The sequence below is a fragment of the Poecilia mexicana genome, unplaced genomic scaffold, assembly GCF_051168715.1.
Source record: "Poecilia mexicana isolate PSO_F unplaced genomic scaffold, ASM5116871v1 scaffold_22, whole genome shotgun sequence".
NCBI lineage: Eukaryota > Metazoa > Chordata > Actinopteri > Cyprinodontiformes > Poeciliidae > Poecilia > Poecilia mexicana.
Genome location: NW_028263391.1, coordinates 9,888,787 through 9,908,126, shown reverse-complemented (window position 1 = coordinate 9,908,126; position 19,340 = coordinate 9,888,787). Strand labels below are relative to the sequence as shown.

At 41.1% G+C, this 19,340-nt stretch overlaps 1 protein-coding gene across 2 annotated transcripts; it reads right to left on the bottom strand.

The window, feature by feature from the left end:
- Positions 1 to 6,049: 6,049 nt before the first annotated feature.
- Positions 6,050 to 12,947, bottom strand: otomp (otolith matrix protein). 2 transcript variants are annotated; one of them, XM_088002669.1, is made up of 10 exons: positions 12,536 to 12,947; positions 12,207 to 12,323; positions 11,955 to 12,091; positions 11,585 to 11,687; positions 10,937 to 11,122; positions 10,347 to 10,521; positions 9,550 to 9,617; positions 8,567 to 8,751; positions 7,231 to 7,402; positions 6,050 to 7,042 (listed from the first exon to the last, which is right to left on the bottom strand). In XM_088002669.1, exons 2-10 carry the CDS (start codon positions 12,286 to 12,288, stop codon positions 7,032 to 7,034), a joined length of 1,119 nt encoding a protein of 372 aa, XP_087858795.1. In that variant the 5' UTR covers positions 12,289 to 12,323; positions 12,536 to 12,947; the 3' UTR covers positions 6,050 to 7,031. The 2 variants fall into 2 exon arrangements, with proteins under 2 accessions (XP_087858795.1, XP_014855252.1); XM_014999766.2 differs by having other exon boundaries at positions 12,207 to 12,947.
- Between the last annotated feature and the right edge of the window lie 6,393 nt (positions 12,948 to 19,340).

Sequence of the window (19,340 nt, the reverse complement as noted above, 5' to 3'; positions counted from 1 at the left end):
GATCCAGCACTCTTTTAGCAATGCCGTAAAACATCATGTTTCTCTCATACGACAGTGATTTCTTTTTTATTTTTTTTGGCTTTTATGCGTACACCCTTCACCAACACACACCCAGCACAACACCCTCTATTCGTCCCCAAACGGATGAGAGATTCACGCTCCACTAGCAAAGACTCTCAGAGTGTGGGTTATTAATGAGAGCATGTCCTAACAACATTACAGAGCTGCTGCCCCATGGAGGAGAGGCTGGGAGAGAGCAGGAGAGAGGGAACCAGGACAGGGAGCAGGAGGATAGAGGCACCGAGGAAAAAAAAAATAAACGTGGGAGAGAAAAAAGTACAAGGGAAGAATAAAAGAAAGGTAGATGAAAAGCAAATGGAAAAGGGAGCAGGTAGAAGGAACACAGGGGAGAGTAATTGAAAAAGTAGGCAGTGGACAGAAGTAAGAGGCAGGAAAAAGGACTCTTTGAAGGTACAAGGGACACAGAATTAATGGATCTCACTGGGAACTCGGGGAAACTATAGATGTTAAATGTTATTCTGACTGTGTGTGTGTGTGTGTGTGTGTGTGTGTGTGTGTGTGTGTGTGTGTCCTAAATGGATACAGCATCAATTTGTGCAACTTTTCCTTTTCAGGGTATTTATATTGGGATTTTATGTGACCGAATCAACATTAAGGAGCGAGTTGTGAAAGTTTTCACAATTTTTTTTTATGACTCCCAAAAAGTTTTACGTGTCAGTAGCTCTGAGTCAACACATTTCTGGGTGTGGAGAATCAACCTATTTCCCTTTCTTCTTTGAAGAAGCTTTGCTAGATGGGACTGAGTGTGTGTGTGTGTGTGTGTGTGTGTGTGTGTGTGTGTGTGTGTGTGTGTGTGAATGGTAATTTGAAAGTCTTTGCGTAGATTTTTAACCGGGTTAAATTTTGGACATTTTTTTTTTCCAGGGTCTTTGCAAGGCTTTGATCTAAACTGACTTACATAGTAGGTCTGATTGAAAACTCAAAAGTGACAACCCCTGGGTTTTGTAGCCTCTGAAATAGTTTATTTTTCAGAATTGCCTAAAATGCAACAATTGTACTATCAAAACAAGAAAATCATAACAAAAGCATGAGACTGCCAGTGTGGATCAATTTAACTTTTTTTAAAGTGTGTGCTTGGTAGGCTGTTTGTTCACTAATGTTCTCTGAGGCCTTAATGTTGCATTAATAAGATTAAAACACAAACAGGATGGGACTATGTCCTAATTAGGCAATATAAAAGGCTATTTGTTGCATCAGTTCTGTTTATGGATATCAGAGTAGAGAGCCCTGAATGCAAATGTGCCCCAAACTTTTCAGATTTTTATTTTTCTCTTCACACTTTTTCCACTCTCAATCTTTTCTTAGCTAAAAAAAAAAAAAAAAACTCTAAATAATATGCGAAGAAGTTTGTTGTTGTAATCAGAAAAGATGTGAAATAGTCCAGCATTATTTGGGGAAGCATTAAAAAATGAAAATCAGTTAATGAGTACAGTTTTTTTATTCATTTATTAATTTATTTTCCTTCAAATACTTCGGCTCAACATGATTAAATATTTAACAAAAGATCTAAAAATACTGGATTCAATTTCATCGTCTAATTGTCCCGAGATAAATCTAATAGCCTGCAACGCAACTGGAGTCATTTAAAATTTTGAATATTTAATCCAATTAAAACTGTAACAAGCAGCTTGCACTCTAATGTTAGACCTAATCATCCTAATCTTTTGACATGTATGAACATAATTTTATTCCGACTAAAACGAGTCGCTGTTACTTGCTAGTACATGTTGTGTGTGTACTTCAAAAGGATCTGCATACGGCTCTGAGAGAACGTTAATGAAAAGAAAAAGATCAAGAGGAGCAGAGAATTTGAGATGAGGAGAGGAACAGATGAATGCAAAAGTTAGGGGGAAAAAGTGGATAAACATAAAAAAAGATGGCGAAAAGATGAGAGGACGCAGTAACGGATGAGGAAAGTGGGCGGGCTGCGGTTACCATGAGGATAAGAGAAGAAAGAAGGAAATACATTTAATGGATAAAGAGTATTAGAAGGCAAGAAACGCAGAGAAAGAAGTTTGCATAGAGAAAGAAAGAAAGAAAGAGAAGAGCACAGATGATTAGCCTGGTAAAAAGACGTGGACTTTGTTGAAGTTTTAAACGATTGGATCTAATTTTTCCAGTAGCTAAAGTTTGTAACGGATGTAATGCGCTAGCTCGATTGCAACGACGTGAATCTCACCGGAAATCTCCCACATTATAAACAGCCATCCCCTACTGCGAAGGGAGAAGTGTCGAACTGAGTGAAACACCAGGAAGGTAAATGCCAGTGAAAAAATCTCTTAAACGTTCCTCTTTCTTCGACTTTAATTGGTGGATATTTGGAAATGTGACCAATATGGACTGAATGAGGCAATGGGAGTCTAACAGATGATAAGAAGTGGGGGAAGAAAGGATGTTTGCAAAAATAATGGTTATTTCTGAAGATAAAAAATACAATTTGACAGACTAACTAATAACATATAAGTCCAATAATTTCACTTCCCATCTTCATAAAATGTATGTAGTAAGATTTGATCATAAGAAACTTTCTACCTAAAAATTATCATGACTCTACGAGGTTAATAAAAGGTTGGTCACCTTTGGGGAATTTCTCTTCAACATCGGAGCTTCCTGCATCTGTCTGGAGTAGCTACTTACTTTGAACTCAGAAGCAAGAAAAAAAAAATGTTGCTGACGGCTAAAACACACGCCTGAGGGTTGCAGAGTTTCACTCAAAATATGAATATGAAGTGTGTGTGTTTTCTTGCTTTGCTTGGTTTTCATAATGCAAAAGGATCTGGAGAGCAGTGTGGGAGTGGAACGATAAGCCTGGTGTCACTGGTATCTAATCATTCTCATCTCAGGGGCTAAGGAGCCTGAATGAACTGTGTGGAACGAGACGAGGGAGGGAATGAAGGAAGCATGGTGAATGGGTTAGATGTGAAAGGCAATGGGAAGAGGGAAGGAATGGAGATGAGAGATGTAGGAAGGAGGACCAGAGATTTAAGGGTCTGTTGCACTAAAAGCGTATAAGAAACTGGAGCCAAGTCCCATATCCTGCTTCACCTCGCCACCCACAGAGCACTCACCCACCTCATGTAAGGGGATCCCCCCCCACACACACAACCCACTGCAAATTCTCACTGCAAATGTGTGAGAGTAGAGATGTGTGTGTGTGTGTGTGTGGCTATCAAGAGAGCTAAGGATGGGTGGTAATTGAATAATGACAGTCATCCTCCTGATGGATTACCTGTCATTCCTCTATCTTTGCCCCCTCCATCACTGTCATTTCTCTCTTCTGAGCCGCTTTCGCCCCACAACCTCTGGTCAAATGGCGTCCCGTCCGGGGCGTCCCTCGTGCCAGCGTAAATAAAGACACTAGCAAAGTCACACAAGGTTTTCATTTCGTGTGTATGCCGTGCATACTGAGTTTCTAACTCTGACCTGTCAGAGGTGCAGCCAATTTTGAATAAATAAAATACGTTTTAGTGTAAGTGGTGACAGAACATGCAGTCGTTTTCTGTGTTTTCTGGAAGTAATTCGACTTTACAATGTTTGGCATAGGTCTTGTGTTTTGTTGAGAACAAAGTATTATAAAATGGGAATGTCTAAACGTTATACACATTATATGCTTGAAAGGTTTATATGGATACCACATATTTCCAGACGCTGTATGAAAGAGGATGCTACGACGCTAAATCGGACCAATCGTTCCTGCGTAAAGTTGGTAAGGATTAGCAAAAATATTGAATGTTTTAAGATTTCTTCAAAATTCACAACTTTTGAGCTAAATGGAGGTGCAGCACTGAGATGGACTGACCACTCAGGTGTACGAGTATCCTTTGTCGAATGTTTTCATTGCTGCCATGGAAACGTTTTCCTTTTATAGCTGCGTGTCAATAATTTGTAAATCCGTTTTGCGTTTCCTAATCTTATTTTAGTGTTGCAATTCCAGAAAACTGCTTGAGAATTGCTTAGATTTTCCTGAATGTTTTTTTTCTTTTTCCATTATTGTTGTTTTGTTCTAGCTGTGTGTCCTGCTGTTTGAAGCTACCACCCTCTTTAATATCTCAGATTGTTGCAATAAAAAAAAGCATGCAAATCTACACTTTTTATAACTCTTTAATTATTCTCAGCTGAGAACTTGGGCTGCACCAAGGCTGTTCTGTTCGTGATTTTATCGTAGCGTTACGGCTAAGAAGGGGAGCAGCAGGAGATCCAAGGAGAGTGATTGCAGCATTTTGCTGCAGTGCAGTTCAATCTACAGTATCTGGTCATTGCTAAATGGTTCCACTCCATCATGTGGAGGCTTTCTCTATAGGATTAATATTGTAAATGAGGTGAAGCTCTGCCAGAAGGCGTATTGGGTCTCTAGAAAGAGGTCTGTTTTTTTTGCTGGGATCACTGATGATAATGGTTTTGTCCCTGATTTACCAGTGAAACCTTGAGTGTGCGTGTGTGTGTGTGTGTGTGTGTGTGTGTGTGAGATAAACAAGAAGGATCATTTGTTTTCAGGCAAATCGGGATTGCGCGGAATAGTTGACACAAAACGAAGGGAGAATTATTCTTCATCATTTAATTGATTGAAAAAAGGGGAAGTTTGCAGCTCTACACAGTCGGGCACAGGTGACTTATTTACGTTAAGCCTTGTTTAAAACAGTGGCATAAAAAGCACCAATGATAAAAACCCAAGTCGAAAGAAAACAGAGCTCTTTGAAAATCCTGCCAATGGACCACCTGTGAGTGCTTCACGCAAGGAGACTTCAAAAAGCCCAGTCCGATGGGAAGAACCTCGCCCAGTTTATGTCGGAAGCGGTGTGGGAAACAAAAGCAGGCGACACTTAAAAGGCTGAAATTTATTGACCGTTCCGACTTTTGCAGAAGAGGATCCAGAAGATCAAGCAGCTATAAAGTGGTAAGTGATTTTATCTGCAGTTGCCAAACTTGACTGTCTTTACTCTGTAACCAGAATTACAAATGATCACCAAAAAGATCTTAACCGACTAATATTGAGCGTCAAACCCGGCCTAAAGCGCAATCATGTAAGCAGCTCCTTCAGCTCTAACATTCAGCTACAAATTACTCATACCTCTCAAACCTTTCCTTGTTTTATTATAATGCAAAGGCAAACTTTAGCTTATTATAAGTTTATATGACAGAGACAATACAAATTCAAAATGTGTGGCACCAACTTCTGCCTCTTTTACTCAGCACATTTCATAATAAATACAGTTGTTCTGCAATGAGATTGTTTTGTCAGATACCTATGTCAACTTTTTTTTTTTTTTTTTTGCCCAACTACTAAAAACAAAATGTATGTTGGAAAACCAACACCGCGCCTTAAAATGACATCTCTCCTGTGAAGCATGGTGGTGGCGGTGTCATTTCATGGAGATGCGACAGGAAAGCTGGTCAAAGTCTAAATGTGATCATTCTGGCTGTTGCACAAGTGTTTTTTTGTGACAGAAAAACTGATTGGGAGGCACAATCCCTGCCCACCGACCAACTAGTCATGCCAAAGAGGAAAGGAAATCTGGTTTCAAGGTGCAACAAATATGGACGACTTTTCTCGTTTGAAGAATTGGTGCCACCCTCTGGGACGCTGAAGCAAAACCTAAAACTTGCTGTTCACAGACGCTTTCCTTCTGGTCTGACTGCGGTTCAGCCATGTTGGAAAGAAGAACGGCAGGAAGCTCAACATACCCAGCTTTAACTGCAGAGTCTTCTGCAACAAATTGATCCCAGGAATAGATATACTCTACAGATTTTTTGTTTTGTTTTGTTTGTTTAAATTTCCTTCCACTTCATAAATAGGCAGTGATTTTATTGGTTTTCCTCTTAAGAACCCAATAAAACCCACTGAAGTTTGTGGGCACCCTTTTGTCAGAATGTGGAAAAGCTTGAAGGGCTTCATAATTTTGAGAGGAAAAAATAAAAGAAAGAAAAACAAGCAGGCACATTTTGAAGAGTAAAACTGAGGAAATCTTGATGATGCGAAGTAATGAAAAAATTTATTTCAGTCAAGAATCTCTAAGGGGGCAATAGAGGCGACGCAAACCTCAACGTTCTCCCTCCAAATTGCATAGCGTTACAATACACAGTGTGCTGGCACGGTGCGGCCCACCATGCCAGACGTGAGAAAGCGCTGATCCAAAACGGCGAGCTACACAAGCCATGGGAGAGAAGCAACTCTACACATAAACACACACACACACACACACACACACATTTCTTCCTGTCACACACCAGCGATATAAAATACACCATACTGCCAATTAGGGCAATAATGGCTGTGGGAAAGCGTGCGTACTTCTCTCAAGCACACACACACACACACACACACACTGATACAGTAACTGAGACTCCTAATGTCAACGTTAATAGCACCCAGTTGTTCAGTGCCAGAGACGGACCCTGTGAGAAGGAGGTGGGAGGGTGGTGGTGCTGAAGCTTTGGACTAAGAAGGCTGCAATTCCCCAGCAGACACACAGGAGTGAAACAGTTTGGCAGGATGTTTTTAAGGTGTTCAGATGGTTTCTGAGGGTCAAACTCAATGGTTACTGTTTGAACTTTTGATTTAAAAAATGAAGAGAAATCATCTGTAATTACCACGGGTACCATAACTATTACATTCTACATTATTATCATGTATTTTTACCCAATTACTTCATATTTTCTACCTCTTCCCCCCCCCCCCCACATCTTGTTTTACAGAGTTTTTAAAAGTTGATTAGCCGGTTTTTGGCTTTGTTGGACAACACACCAAGTTAGTGAAGGACAATGACTAAAATGAGAGAGATGGGTGGCGAAATTCAGGAACAAAACAAATATAAAATGCAGAGCAATAGAAAAAAAAGAAAATGGTGTTAAAGCAGAGGGGCACAGATGGCAGGGCGGGAAGGCAGAACACTAGCATGGAGACAGCAGGATGGGGTGGAAGTTGATGCGCTGGGTATCTTCCCCCTCTTCCATCAGCAGAAGCCTGTTTGTGGAAAAGAGCAGTAATGAGAGCAGCTGCAGCGGATACACACACACACACACACACACACACACGCACATATAAAAAGCAGAAAACACTTATCCAGCCACTTAGCCACCCACTCCTCATAAGCAAACCCACGTAAACCCGATTGTGCACACTGGCGAATAGGCAGACATCATCACTCTTACCCTCACACTCGAAGGCCTGCAGTATGGCGGTGTAACTTGGGCCCAGCCAAGAGGTGTAACTACCCAGAACTCTCTGCAGGTGGTGGGTAGCGTCGCTGAACAGCAGATCGGATTGGCCGTAGCCCGCCGAGCTGAACAGGCTGAAGCCCTCGGTGGCGTTGCCAAACACATTCTGCAGGAGAGACAGCGTGTGACAGCACTTAATGCATGAGGGCATGCATGGATGTGCGTTGGCGTGTTCAGGGAACATGTGTGGCTGTGAGATTGAGGGCATGTGCAGCTGGAGGAATGGCGCAGGACGTATCAGTCTGACACACACTCTCTTGCGAGGAAGGAAGGAGGAGAGAGGATTCCCTGCTAGGATCTCCACAGCGAGCAACACAGAGCGATGATATTCACTCTGGAGATTTATACATACCCGCTGGTCACATTACTAGTTAAACCTCATAGATTTAACAGAGATTTCAGACCTGATAGCTGCTACAGATTTGTGGGCCAGAAATTGTAGAGGCCAATTGGAGTGATAATGAACTATCTAAAAACTGGTTTGAGATGATTTAAGTTTTGTGACATCTTGCAGAAAGAAGCTATCACAAGATAGATACTCTGGTCATAAAGGAAGGGCATTGTCAGCAACAACACTCAACAACACCGTGGAGCTTAAATGATGCTTAGTTGGTAACAAGGGCCCCAAAGTGTGATAAGAAAACACCCCCAAACCATTATACCACTTCCAGTCTTAACTGCTGTCACAAGGCAGATTGGATTCCAGGATTCCTGTGGTTAAGACCAGAGCCGACCTAACCTGCATGTTAAATCCAGATTCATCTGACCAAACCAGTCTGTCATTGTCCAACTTTTTAAAGACTGGTCAAATGTTGGCCTTGTTTTTCTCTTCTTAAATTACACAAGTGGCACCTGTTAGGATGTTTTGTTAGAGTGGCTCGTCTGCTTCAACCTTCAGCATGTTGTGCATTCAGAGATGGCTGAAATGAGTGGCTATTTGAGTTATTGTTGCATTAGCATCTCAAACCAGCCTCCCTTGACCTCAACAAGGCATTTTCATCCGCACAGCTGCCCCTCAAAAGATGTTTTCTCTCTTCTGACCCATTTCCATGAATCTGAAACCATTTTCTTTCCCATTTTGATGCTCAGTTTCAAGTCCAGCAAGTCCTCAACATCACATAAGACTCGAAATGCTTTGAGTTGAGGCCATGTAGCTTGGCTTATTCGTTAATTCTGTTGCAAGCAATTGAACAGGTTCTCCCCATAAAGTGGCTGGCGAGTGCCTTTGGGGGCGTAACACAAACTATTACTGGTAGCTGATGCGTTCTACCTGTAAACGCTCCAGGTATTTCCAGACGCGGCACTTGTCCTCCACGCGCACCACGACGCCGTTGGCGGGGACGTCTGACAGGTGGCACCGCAGATACTCATCCAGACCCGCCTCTGTCCCGTCCGGACACAGCAGCTTGAGGTCGTCCAGCTCCAAGTCCAAGGCCCAGGATTCCTGATTCTTGCCTGACCAAAAGGAGAGCAAAACTGAGTTTAGTTTTCTTTTTTTAAAAAGCGGGAAATGCTGGTAAATGAACATATTTACAATTATATTTCTTGCTGATCAAGATCTGTGTTCTGAGTGCAAAATTTCCAATTTGCCTTCTTAATACTAAAAAAAATTTACCTTTCCACATCCAAACAGATGTTTTTGTAAAAAAAGAGGTAGACCACCTTGATGCTGACTTCTCCCTAGACATCAGCCCAGGCCTTCTGTGCTCTCCTGACCTGCCCTAATTGGTGCCACTCTGGACCTTTCTAAAGCATATGATGCAGCAAGCTTCGTTAAACAGCTGCAGTGTTCGTGGAGCCAGAGCCAAGCTGCTCCTTCTCGTCTACCAGCAGAGTCTGTGCAGCATGACTGTGATAATGATCACCATTAATTTTGGATGTTGCCCAAAGCAAAGCAGCAGATGCACCAAGCTGAGAATTAGGATGCTATTGCTGGACAGAAAAATGCATGGACATCTGTTTGTTATGATATCATTTCTCTCTCTTTTTTTTTAGTTCCTGTTTTTCATCCATCTTTCTGTCTTTATAAATCTCACAGGGAGACATACTGATGTGCCTCGTTGAATTTCAGTGAAATTTTCTCATTTATCCTGGATTGCACACGGTTTTAAAAAGCAGAAATGCTTTGTGCCACAGTGACATCTTGTGTCTGGTTTGGGTACTACAAGCCCAGTTGGATTCAGGCAAACACCAGCAGTGTTTCATCACCACTTGTCTATTGTGGAACATTCAAGAAATTGTTTTTGCTCTTACCATCCGAATTGTCGAAGACTGTTGTGTGTTTGACAAATGCAACATCACCGAGGTTCTCAGCAACACACCTGAGAGGGGAAAAACAGTTAAATCCACTTAACCTATGAAAAAAAACACATAACCAGACTTTTATTTGGCTCTCAAACTCAATAGGAATAGTAAGGGAGGTGATAAGTATTTCTCTCTATGACCTACAACAAGCAACAAGTCCAGACGTGTCGCTAAAACAATAGACTTTTCTGTCCTACCATCACAAACATGAAGATGTGGATTTCCCTTAACTCTTCTGATAATTTACCTACAACTTTTGACTACAAGGAATCCAGCTGGATTTGGCTTCAATGTATAGAAAACTGCATCATGCTAAGTGTAAGGTATGGGGAGGAGCACCTGGGACGATGCAGGCCTGTTTCTATTCGCTGAATAAACCCAACAAACCCTGAAATACCAGGATATTATGAAGAAACATCTAATGAACTAAACCAGCATTTGGATGTGGTGCAATGTAAATGCCTCATAATGTACGTAAGTGCGTAGAACTGATTTTGTTTGTTCTCCATATTGTATAGCTTATATTATAAAACACAAGTGCTTTTATGTTAAAAGTTCGTATAAAGCCAATGGGTAATCTTCCTTCTTATACAAGTACCTCTAATTTGTGGTTTGCCTTTTTGAGCAAGGCTATTTCTTTACCAGCAGGCAAATTTTTTTCAGGTTCCAGTGGATCTATCGGACATAGACGATCAAATACCTCGACTCCAGGTGTTGTTAGTGGGCTATTGGTGAAGGAGTCGTACCTCAGTGCCCCTGCCTCTCCGTAATGTCTCTCCCTGTGATTGTTGGCACAGATGTGTCTGTCGTTCTCGTCTCCTATGCAAGCCTCGCAGAGGTTCTTCGGGTTGTTGCCTCTGGGATCATGCAGAGGATCCTTAATGCCGGGCACACAGCTGTAACCAAAGAAGTTCCCCACCGCTGGCAGGAGAAACGGAGGACAAGTCAGCTGAAATTAGACACTAGCAAATGTTGTTTTTGCATATTTTGTTTTGTTTTGTTTTTCTTATGTCAAATTAGTTATCAGTATTTGCCATTTAAAGTATCTTACTAAAGCAGCTGCATATTTAATGTTATGTGATTACATTTAAACTAAAGTCCAAGAAAAAATACACAATGAGGACACAGTGTTTTTTGGTAACTAAATCTTCCTGTTCTGTTCTTTCAGAGTGTTTTTGAGTGTTTCATCTCTTTCCCACATTTCCACATCCCACCTCCATCCATTCCCACCTCTCTGCTTCCCCCCACTTCCTGCCTCCGGACCTCTCAAATACCTTCCACGCATCAGCGTACATCAACACACACAGCCGTGCGCGGCCGTCACGCTCGGCTTCACCTTTGGGGAAATTGCACTGCTCTCCTACGCTGATTTGGGATGTGTTCACCAAGTAGCCGATGGGAACCGTCCAGCCCACCGTGGTCCGGACGCCGGGGTGACAGGAGCTGCGCTCATGCATCTCCAGCAAGGACAGGTCTGAAGAGGAGCGCCGGGCCATTGCCACCACATAGTAGCTGATTCCATCTGGAATAAGGCGGTCGGACACGCGTTAAGAAACCAATCGATGAGGCAAAGATTGTAATTAGCTGGTTTTGCATTGAAAAATGTGTTAAATGCATCAAATTAAAAAGTCACACACACCACTTTTAATCTGTAAACACATTAGTTTTCAACTTGGTTTAGTTAAATATCAATTTAATATATTTTTTGGAGACACGCACTTGGATAAAAAGACGTTCTGAAGTTTCTGTTGAGATCTAAAGTACCACCCCAATCAACAAATCTGCCTGTTACTTCCAAAAAATCCTTACTATAAAAAGAAATCAAACTGGCCAAAGTCGAAATCGTTATCGTCCAGAAAAAGCCTGATCAGTGCATCTCTGGCAAATGTTCTTCTTCTACTGGAAAACATAAATGTTGATATAATCAGGCAAAAATCCCTAGTGAGCTAATTGTACTAAGTGCTCCAACACGTGGCTTACCTACCTACTCCATTATGAGACTCTCCTGCTGCAAGCGCCAGGCCATGGCAGAGACCCGCAGCGTAGATATCATCTGCAAACATCGAAGCTGCATCTGCTGTGCCGTTCTGAGAAAACAGAGATGCCTTCATGTATCCTACTAACGTACAACTAACAACTAAATGCAAAAATAATATCAGATTTATAATTTATTTCGTTTTTTATAAAAAAAAATAAAACATCTTATTGCATATGTATTGCAGTGTTATTTTTCACCACATTGTGAAAACTGAAAATTATATTTAAAGAATTCAGTCAAAATTGTTGCTGCGTATTTTGCACAGAGCTAGAAATGGTTTGTAAAGCACAGGTATCCCATCTCCGTCTTTGTGCACCTTGATTTTCTCCATGCAGTCTCTGGTGCTCAGGCCGCGGACACACATCAGCGATCCCCTCACATTCCTGGCCGTGGCATTGCCGGCTAAATCCAGGCACTTCTGCTCCTCGGCGTCCGATAGCACACACCAGGAGACTGAATCAGAGAAGATTTTTTTTTTTTTTTTTCCCCATCCATTAAAGCAAGATCACATGAAAATGTCTGTATTCTCTAGAAACAAATGTTCCCTGAGAGCCTTCGACTGGCGTACCTGTGGTTTTCTGATTGGAGACACAGTCGACGCTCAGAAGAGGTAGCAAAAGCAGGAAGGTCGCAGCTAATCTTCTCTCCATGTCGACTCTGGTCTGAAACCGGCTTCAGAATGATTCTGTAATTCAGCAGAGATGAGGACCAGGTGGGATTCATTGGTTAGAAAAAAGAAATAATTCAGCCTCCTCCCTCTCGCGTAACCTCGCCACAGAGAGAGGGGGTATAAAGCAGGGGAATGTCGTAGGGAGATTGGATGTAGAGAGAAGAAAACATCATATTATTCCTCCATCCTTGACTCTTAAGTCTAAGTCCTCATCAGATAATCCTTACCTCCGTCTCTCGATAGTGGTGTAGTGTTTCTTCCTCCAATTATCCACAGAGATTTAAGCCCCGTAGACACCGTGCTGGTTGGCTCATGTCATCGCAGCAGCTCAGGTCACCTGGCACAGAGACTCGAGCAGGGGTCTTTAATTAAAAGAAAAAAAAAGAAAAGAAAAAAAAAAGCAGCGGACAATGCATCTTTGTGCCGGAGCGGTGTTCGTGGAGAATAGATACCGAATAGGTCTTGCTCCGACTCACCAGAGTACACAGCTCCAAGAAAGCAAGAACAAACAGCGTCTGCCGTTGTTCATGCCCAGCAGACCCAGAGAAGGGAACGCATATCACCTACTGCAGAAAATTAAACCATTTGTCTGTCTTTTATTCACATCTAACAACATCCAGCCACATAAAAACCCATATAAATCTATGTAAATCTGTTGGGAAGGAATACAAAACCGAATCTTCTGGGTCAGTTTTTTTTTTTAGATGCAATTTAAATTTCATGGAGATTTAGAAGGTGTTTTTGCAGCAGTCGCAGCAGCAGGCCTCCACTAAATGTTTCCAAAATACCTCGTCAGAGCTGGTCTCTGAACAGCAGTTTTCAAGCCATTCCCGCACATTGTCAATTGGATTTCGATCTGAACTTTGACTGGGCCGTTCTACCACATGGAATTGCTTTGATTTAAACCTCTGTGTTTAGGGCGACTGTTTCGCTGGAAGGTGAACCTCCACCCACTCCACCCCCAAGTGGAGGGTATTTTACAGCTCCCAACAGGTTCTGCTCAAGGTTTATTCTCTGTTTAGCTCCATTTAACTTCCCGGTCCTTACTGAAGAAAAGCTTCCCCACAGCATTGGCTCAGGACATAAAGGCTCATCTGGCCCTCGGGAACAATTTACGGCCTATAAATACTCCACAAGAACACAGAGGTTTGTTTTCTCCCATCCAGGCCTGGAAGAACAAAATGACGTCTTTCTGTCCCGCAGCCCGGTTTCAGCATTCTCAAAGGTTCTCGTTGACTCAAAACCAGGGCAGAATCATTTCTAGTGTGGTGTCTAAAAAAATAGAGCGTGATCCGCCAGAAATTTGCTAAACTGACAAATAAGAGTTCTGCATTTGAGTACATCACTTTATATTCTCACTTTACTGAGCATTCGTACTCAATCATACTTAATGAAAAACTACTTCTAGGTGATTGTTTTACCGTCTTGAAGTAAAAACAATCTGGATGGTACTTTTGTTTTGCCTTATAAAAAAAAAAAAAAACACAAACGGAAAAATGCAGAGAGGAAATCCTAAAACTGCGTGACAAACCGCTTCCCGATGAGAACGGTTATCTCTATCATATTTCAACATTAGCTGCCAAATCTCAAATCATTATGTCATGTCACTGTCACATTGCAAAGCTCTCTGTTCATTTCCAACCTTTAACTACTTACTCCCATCCGTCATCAGCCGCTGTCAGGATCAGTCAACCTGCACCTGCGTTGTTTTAAACACGCACAGACTCACTCGGTTTATTTCACGTTCTCACAAATGGCTGCTTCTGGCTGGCAAACGAGTCATTTTACAGTCTAAAGAGTAAATGGGTTTCCAGAGTTACTTTGTGTCAGGATTATGCTGCTGCCACCATATTTCACTACGCTGTGTTTGGAGTTATGTGTTGTGTTTTAGATTTCCGCCACACGCAGCACTTTGCATTTGGGCCATGAAGTGCAAGTTTGGTTTCATTTGACCGGATCAACTCCCCCCCACCCCCATGTTTGGCTCGTCCCACTTTCTTTCCACAAAGGGAGTCATTGTTGCTTCTCCTCCGTTTCCTCTCTGATCCGTCTGCTGTGTTCCTCGGCTTGTTCTCTAATGTTCTCTAACCAGGTCCCTTCAGCGAGCCGCTGCATTTCTACTCAGATCAGATTAAATCAGGTTAAATATTCTGTTTTATTGAGGTGAACTTGATTTGGAGGTTTCACAAAGTAATATTTGTGAACTTGTTAAAAAAAAAAAAAAAAAAAAACATGCTCTGCATGACATAAAATTCAGATTTAAATCGATGAAGTTTGTTGTAAGGCGGGAAAATATGAATTTAACTTGAGCAACAGGGACATATAGAAGAAGAGATTGTATTAGCAGCAACACAACCAGATCCTGATTTAACCAATAAAATCAAAGGCGTGTGATGGTGCACATAACTTACCAGTGAACAGCACATTTAACTGGAATAAGGTTGTAATATACTGCATCCTAACAAAAACACCCAACATTGCTTTTTTTCCCCCTGGAGAAGAATCACTGGAAGATACTTTTACAGTAATCTGCCTCTTGTTTTGGCTGCAACACACACACACACACACACACGCGCGCGCGCACACACACACACACACACACACACACACACACGTTTGCGTGGCTATCTTTGTGGGGACTTTCCATTGACTTCCATTCATTTCTACAGCCTAAACCTTACGTTTACCCTTTTCCTAACCCTAACCATCACATACCTAACCCTAACCAAAACTCAATTCACACCGTAGTCCTAACTCTGACCCCTGACCCAAAAACAGGGTTTCCCCTTGTGGGGACCAGACTTCAGTCCCCACAAGGAGCAAATGATCCCCACAACGTAGTATATGTCAGGAAAATCATCCCCACAAAGTATTACAAACACACGCACACACACACACGCACGCACATACCCACACACACACTCACACGCACGCGCGTGCACACACACACACACATACACACACAAAACATTCACTATATCTCAAGTTTTTATTTTGCCAATACACCTTTAGAAATCAACTTGTTGGATTATACCTGTCAAACTGTCTATTTTTTATGTTTAATTTGAATTCTGCTACAGAAAAGGGAAAAAGTTTCCCTTTGTGATAGCTTGCTAAAAACTAAATTTATCCTAAAATGAAAACAAATTGAAATAACTTTGGCTTAGATGGGTTACTAAGTAAAGATATATTTTTTCTAATTAAACAGTTGAAACTTCATATAAAAAGGACAAAGCATCTCTTATCCATTCAAAATCATCTTAATTAAAAACTGAGCATCAGAAATAAAGTCCAGATGAACACATTCAGCTCATTTACATCTGCATAGTTGCTGAGATTTCTCATCTCCCCACAGGGCTCGTTTTCTATTTTCCTACAAAATGTTGCTCTGCTTCGTGTCTTTTGGACATTATTTCATCTTCGCTAACATCAGCATTCACCCTGCATGGGCACTTACTTCCCTCATGCAAGGAAGAAAAAAAATAACACAGATTATCTTGATACATCTGGCATTCAGCAGGAACCACCTGAACTTTCTTTCCTGAAACAGATATCTTAGAAGCTGGGGGGGGGGGAGGACAGGTGTAAGGATTTAGGTGACTTGCTATATAAGCAACGGTGAGACGGTGAAACTCTACATCTGCAGCTCTTTTCACTCCTTCCCCTGCAGTAGTTTGGCAAAAGAGGGGTAAAGCTTACCAATAGAAACGTGGGGAGTAATATTCCTCCACATTTACTCGCAGTGACGATGTGTAAAAACCTTGAAATAAATTAGCAATTTATCGTAGTAGCATAATCTCACCCTGAAAACATTAGAAATATCAAGCCCTTAGTTTAAGTATTTAGCAGGAAAGTCTGTAGCGAATCCCCTCCCCAGATTTCTGATTAAATCTGGGTTCTGAGATGAGTTTAGACGAAGGTTGATTCAGTGTCTGTCTGCTGAATCTTTTCTGTCTTGATTTGACCTTGTCTTTTGGATCTACTGTGCGTTTTCTTGTTGTTAATGAGCTAGAAAAAAAAAATCCTCTAATCTAATCCCTTGTTAAGATTTAAAGCATCTCAACAAAAAAACAAACAAAGGTGAATGTAATCAAAATCGAAATAACGAAAAGATTGTTCCACTTCCAAGGGTTGAGAGGCTTCATTCAGTCACAGCTTCGTTTTGGTGACATCTAGTGGCGACACAGGAGAAAGAAAAGCAACGTCTGACTGGCCTAATGAACTCTGTTTTGGGTAAAAAAGAAAAAAAAAGAAAAAAAAAAAGGAAAACCTCGTGACGCCTTCGTGACATCTTTATGATGTTGTTTATGATGCTGCGGGTAGACTATGTTGTGCTGTTTATGAAAGAGATGCTGGGGGAAGAAGCCACATGCCTTGCGAGAAAGCAGCGCGCTTGAGCTGTGATTATGTAATTGGGACTAAAACATTTTACTGATAACCAGCCGTTCATCTTCTGGTTGGACTGGTTCCCGTTCAAACACCCAGTGGTGATTATGACCACAACTGCGCGCTGATCTACTTCATTATTTCCACAAAGTGTCTCTGCACATCCAAGTAAACCTGCTGGACCTATCGCAGCACTTTTAGGGTGTCGACTTCCAAAGTAGAACTTCAACACTGGCGTGATTAGAAACACTGATTAAGTGTCTTAATTTGTGACACTTATTTAGTGTCACAAATGACTTAATTAATTAAGTAATTAATTGCTTAATTATTTTCATTCGGTAGTTTATTTATTATTATTATTATTATTATTATTATTATTATTATTATTAGTGTTTGGATTCAAGTATTTAGAGTTACACTCTATTTTGAATTGCAGTTCCTGCTAAATACCTCTTGTGTTACTTCTGCATGCTTTCAGTGAAGTTATTCTGCACTTCCAAAAAAAAAGAGAGAGATTGAATGCTTGAATAATGTCACTGAAAAGTATACAAGAGCAACCACAATTCAAAATAGAGTGCATCTGTAAATACTTGAATCCAAACACCTGTGTGTAGGATTGTGCATGTGTGTGTGTGTGTGTGCGTGTGTGTGTGTGTGTGTTTGCGTGTACTTGTTTAGCTGTTCTACATACATCTCTTGAATATATTTACTAACCTTCTGAAGACCGATGGGCGTTATGGGGACCAAATATTACATTACAGTGGAGTCCTTGTTTTGGGTCAGGGGTTCCAATTAAGTTTTAGTTACAGTTGGGAATAGACTAGTGTTGGTTAGAGTTATATGTAAAATACTATTGTATTGTGACACTTTTATAAAATATTCATACCTAAGGACAGTTTAGAGAGCTCAATTAGGAAACCAGAGCACCCGGAGAGAGAACCCACACATGATCAGGGAGAACATGACAAGACTTAGCGTCAGACTTGAACCCAGGACCTTCTGCATGGAGTTTGCATGTTCTCGCTGATCATGTGTGGGTTCTCTCCGGGTGCTCTGGTTTTCTAATTGATATCTCTAAGCACTGTTGCCGTCTTGTTGCAAGGCAACAATGGTACCAACTGCACCACTGCACCACATTTTAGGATAAATTTAGTTTTTATCAAATTTACCTACTGCAGCTTTGATATAGGACCAATGTGATAAGGTCTGTTATGCTGTTTTTAATTCTGCAATTGATCTTGTGTAGTTATTTTTTGTGTTTATTGTGTTTTCTCCATTGTTTTAGGAGTTACCCATTTTATTTGTGTCGAGGCCTGTGTCCTTTCTGGTTTCCTAGATTTGTGTAAAGCCTTGCATTTCCATAGTGACCAGTATTAGCAAAACCTGAGTTTGTATAGTGACCTATATTTGGGCAACCTGAGTTTGCATAACCTGGGTTTGCATAGTCTGAGTTGGCGTAATGGCCTCTGTTTGGATGTCTTCTGTGTTCATCGGGACCTCTAACTGCATTAACATTGATGTTTCTGTGATCCCCTGTTTGTGTAGGTCCATATCTTTGCATGGAGACCCTTGGTTGCATGGGTGTATGGCATTCCTTGGACCTCTTTCGTTGCATGGAGGTGTGTCTTTCCTGGGATGTCCCTGGATGATTGGACGTCTGCCTTTCATAGAGTGATGTCATAACTGTTGATGTCATTGATACCATTGGAACTGAAGTGTCTTGTTTAAATTAATTGAAAATGTGCAGAATGTAAATTTGAACCTTCTTTCAAATTGTATTAAATTATTCTCTTTCCTCAAAATTCTACATACAAATGCCTCATTCAGTGAATAACTGTAATCTATTTATCTCCTATGCTCAGGAAACCTTGATATAATTATTTTATAGATCATTTTAGCAAAGCACATTAGCATATAGCCAATTTAATTTATCATTGGTTCTTACGGTAACTCTACAAGTTATGTTCAATACAGGTATGAAAGAACGTAAAAATATTAACAGTAAAAAACAAAAAACAAACCAGAAAACCAAGCATTGATGAAATAAAGGGGGTCAGAAGGACTATGGTAGTTTATAGGCTAAACTGGAGACTCCCCATTCAAACCAGGTCTGATTACACGTCAACAATTTAATCAGCTAATACACATAACGTGTCTTTCTTGAATCGAAAATTCTTACATAAATTATTCACCATTGTCTCATTGATTTACAGTGTGCCTGTCATGCAAGCGTTGTGCAACAATTACTGCTAAATCTGACCCGGTGCATCGCGTCAGCACAAATACGTTGGTGAATCACAAGATGAGTGATTACCGATTCAGATGGAAATGAGAGAATCTATTGGATCTTAGTTCAAAGATCTTAGTTCACTGGAGTTTACATCCTGGCAAACTCCAGTGACTTTTGCTGTTGTCTTGGCCTCATCTGCACTGTTCAATAAAGTGGTCAACTAGGAATCGCTCCTCGAGGTTTTAGTCATTGCGAAGCAGCGTTTTACGCATTAGTCAGTAAAAGCTCACCCACATGAGGCAAAATGCTACACTGTTCATGTAGCTGGAACTACAGGACAGGTCACAGCTTTTTGCCTTAAGCCGTAACAGTGAATCATACCCAACACTCCTCCACTACACATAAATAATCTGATT